The sequence below is a fragment of the Amblyomma maculatum genome, chromosome 2, assembly GCF_055883805.1.
Source record: "Amblyomma maculatum isolate TAMU_Amacu chromosome 2, ASM5588380v1, whole genome shotgun sequence".
NCBI classification, from domain to species: domain Eukaryota; kingdom Metazoa; phylum Arthropoda; class Arachnida; order Ixodida; family Ixodidae; genus Amblyomma; species Amblyomma maculatum.
This window is the reverse complement of record NC_139345.1, coordinates 90,781,244-90,785,162: the sequence shown is the minus strand read 5'-3', so window position 1 is coordinate 90,785,162 and position 3,919 is coordinate 90,781,244. Positions and strand designations below refer to the sequence as shown.

General features: G+C 49.1%; 1 protein-coding gene across 1 annotated transcript in view; it reads right to left on the bottom strand.

The window, feature by feature from the left end:
* LOC146199240 (putative serine carboxypeptidase CPVL) overlaps positions 1-3,344 on the bottom strand; it is a 10,677-nt gene extending 7,333 nt beyond the window's left edge. Inside the window, exon 1 of the mRNA XM_084594726.1 lies at positions 3,044-3,344. Within this exon, the coding sequence (XP_084450852.1) occupies positions 3,044-3,129 (86 nt within the window). The 5' untranslated portion in view covers positions 3,130-3,344. The remainder of the gene's footprint in view (positions 1-3,043) is intronic.
* Positions 3,345-3,919: the final 575 nt, after the last annotated feature.

The following is a 3,919-nucleotide window of genomic DNA, read 5'->3' as shown; positions in this document are numbered from 1 at the left end:
CGAACACGCTGATTTTCTCCTCGAAAATTCTTTATAAATTTACAGGAAATTCGTGAAATATATCGAAGCACGATTTCATCGGTCATTCGATATATCAAACTGCGCGCCACGCTTTTGAAATTGGACACGCTCTTTCATAATGCGCTCTTCGATCACTTCTCGCACGCGGAGTCGTTTCGGTGTCGCAGCCTTGAGTACCTCCTGCTAACGCTGTGAAAAAAAAACGTTGTGAGATGAAAGTGGAGTGCGCTTAAGCATGGGCTTCAAGCTTTCACATTCTTTTTCCACACTGGATTCTTTCGTGCGCTAAAGCCTACTCAACTAATGCAGTTAGACCGTCCGGCTGCGGCTACGTACGCTGGAAAGTAAATTTGTGGCTTGGTAGAGAAGGTCACGTGTCATGTGCGCCGCCCAATTACGTATTTATGTGCATAATTGTGAGCCCAGCAATTTCGACTTGGCATGTATAGAGGGGCAAAATTCCCCGCCACTCAGCATCGCAAACAATCTTTGGTTCCTGAAAACAAGTTTCTCGTGTCGACTACTTTCGCCATGCCACAAATCCTCATTATAATAAGGCGCCAGAATAGAGTGAGTAAGAAGAGAACTAGTAAAATTTAATTATAACATCTTCCTACAGTTCGTACAGGTCACCTTTAATATGACTTTCAGTGCCGCAAGCGCTACTAGCCGCTGAAAGTATCTTTATAGCCCGCAATGCATCCCGTTTCAAGGAACACCAAGAAGGAATTCAAATTGGCCTGTGTCAATTTAATACCGCATTTCGACTAACGAATTCATGTTTTTGTTTGAAACGAAAGTTTTGTTAGCTAAAATTGGCAAAAAAAAATGAGATACGAGTGTAGTCTTGCGTCGATTTATTTCTCAAGGAAAGAGTTGCATGTTGACCGTTTTCTCCGAGTGCGGATACCAAAGTGCGTGTGCTGAGGTAGGTAGTCACTCGCTTCAGAACTGTGACCATGAAATCATTTGCATTGTAGGCGCCCTGCGTTTGAATCGAGAAGGGGGGGGGGGGGGGGGGGGGCATGTGAGGGGCCCACGCAACGGGTCTTCGCTTACAAATGGTGCGCCCGCCACTAGAGGGCCAGCCTGTTAGTGGCACTGATGACGGTGAGTCGCTGATCTTGTACTGATGAGCTTTAATCAGCTGTTCCCACTAAGTGAGTGCCACCTCCATGGAGGTGGGGCGAGGGGGGGGGGGGGGGGGAGTATGTGGGTAAGTGGAACAGGTAAGTAATACACGTAGGAAATCGGCTCGTTTGTCGTATAGTCGGCAGGAGGCTGGGAAAAGGTTGGGAAACGTCCGAGCATGATTATCCAGTACGGGAGTGTACGAGTTTGAAGCCTGCGCCAGAGCGTTGACAGCGTGTTGAATAGCGATGGGTGAGCAGGTGTGTATATCTGTGCATTGCAGCGATAGCGTTGAAGAATGTATCTGAAGTTTATCAGGCACTCTCTATCGGAGGAGGGGGCGTCGCTCGCCCGAGGGTAATATGTCGGGCGAAGACATGTGCCTCTCTTTTCCCGATAGGGCAGCATGGGCTGGCGCCCCGGTCAGCGTTAGGTTTCCGATTGGGATCAAGCGCCTGAGTATGATGCTGGCTTGCCGAGAGACGAGTCCAGAGCTAAAATTTAGGATGGAGGAGATGGCCAAAGCGATAGCCGCCTCCTCAACTATGATTATTGATGAGGTATAAATATTTCCTGCCGTGATAGGACGGCCGTCACTGCCAGGGCCCAGGCCTCCCTGCGTTTTTGATCGCGTTCTGGATGCACGTGTTTTAAAAAAAAAAGGGGGGGGGGGGGGGGGGTATGTGGAGTGGCGCTCGTGTCGGAGGGAGGATTGGGTCAGTGCCGGGTATTTCACCGGCTAGTGATAGGTGAAGGAACTGCAGAAGAGCTCGTCCCGCAATGGTGCGTGTGTGCCTGATTAGTTGTGCCGCTTTGCTTGCTTCACAGAGTTTTCCAAATACGTTATGCATTCCTAATCGAAGGAGGCGCTCTGTGGAAACGCTCGAGGGAAGGTGTACAGTGGGGCGGGTGCTGCTCCTAATGAGGCCGTCTAAGCGTTCCCTGTCTTTCGCTAGAAGTGTGAGGTAGGGCGTATGGGATTCTGCTGGTGATGTAAGCCTGTGTAAGTCGAAGCGTGTTTGATTCTCGTAGGCCCGTTTTTCGGTGTACCACACGTTTGATGAGCCTGATTGTCTATTGCGTGTGTTTTTGGATTGTTTGAATTGTATCAGTGGGTCGTGAGAAATATGCCTAGTATGCGAATCTTTGGGACTATGGGAATTGATTCTCTGCCAAAACTGAGCTGAATATTGGGTGTCAGACGTTCGGTGATGTTTGTACGAAAAGTGACGATTTCGTGGGTGATCATGAGAGCTCTCTCACTGGCTAGGAGGGAATTATATTTAACGCTATGGTACGCCTCGGAGCTAACAATGCTTCTCTGGCACAAAACAAAAATGCGCGCAAGAATGTTACCACTGTATAACGCGAGATTCAATGGCGGCTGTATGTTACAGGAAATGTGATCTTGCGTGCTCATTATTACTCTCATCAGTGAGCGTGGCTTCACTATGCATTCAGCCCATCACTCCTGACATCGCTGCTCTTGTGCCTACCAGCGTAACCGTCCTCATGGGGCATCGAAGGGCAATGGCCAATCATCGTGGCCTGGTTTTACCCCGACGTCGCAGGAATTAGCGCTCAACCTGTCTCGCTGTTAAAAACTTATCAGTAAACTTTCTGAGCCTGCCGTTGCCACATTCTAGTGAGTGGTTCGGGAAACTATTAATGTATAGTTGGCAAATGAAACCAACTTTCTATTACAACCCGCGAAAACCATTCTGTTCGTCCGAAGGAGTGTCTATTAGTGCTATTTCAGACTACTCTCACAAAACATCGTCAAGTAAAAAATATCTATCTTGCTTGAATAACAGAAAACTATTTCCGTCCCATTTCAAATGGTCTCAATGACATAGTTGTTTGTTTGAGATTGCTCGAAGGTCCAACTCACCCGTTATAGACTCTACGCATCGGAGAGCCGAACCAAGCCTGCGCGCCGCCGAGCAGCACACACAGCGTCAGCAAGGTAGGCTTCATCCTCGAGGCGTAGGCTTACTACACTAGGATTGGAGGTCGACTCAGCTAGAATACGTTCTCTTTCTGCGCGCTTGAAATAAAACGCAAAGAACACAAATTACCCGGCACTCGCGATAACGCGCGAGCTGGTCGCAAGAAAACTTCAAACAAATACGGCGGGCACGCACGCTTCTGCCTCCGTTAGGCTGCCCCCTTAGAGCTATCGGGTGTTTCCGGTATCTTTTGGCCGCCCGGCAACGTGTCCGCGGCGGGCCGGCGAAAGCGCTCGATATCTATGTGGCTAGCACGTGAACTCGCCTCAAGTGGCAGCGCGTATGACGTCGTCCTCTTAGGAAGATACGATTCGGAAAGGCGGCATCACAGATGCGAATGGGACCTGCTCCTCTTCACACGCTTACGATAAAACAAAGCCCTGAATTTTCCAGACCGAAACAGTGATAGCGATAGTGGTGCTTCAGTTTAGGAACGCGACGTCTTTGGAACGAGTAACAATGATGATTTTTTTATGCTGCAAAGTCAACTTCGGCCCTATATATTGCCCTGACACAAGGTATTTTATTTTACTCATGGTGAAGTCAAGGAGAAATTTGTCAAGAAATTCTGCCCAGACAAACCTAGCACCATTGGGGACGTGGGGTTGGGGGTAAAAGCGGTACTCACAAAGGGGATTCTGGCGAGGATGGATGTGGAAAGGAGGTGCACGACGTAACGGGCCGGGCAAACTCGCCCGTGCTTCGGAACTCACACATTCACACGGGAAGCATGACATGAACGAAGAAGTACACAAGAC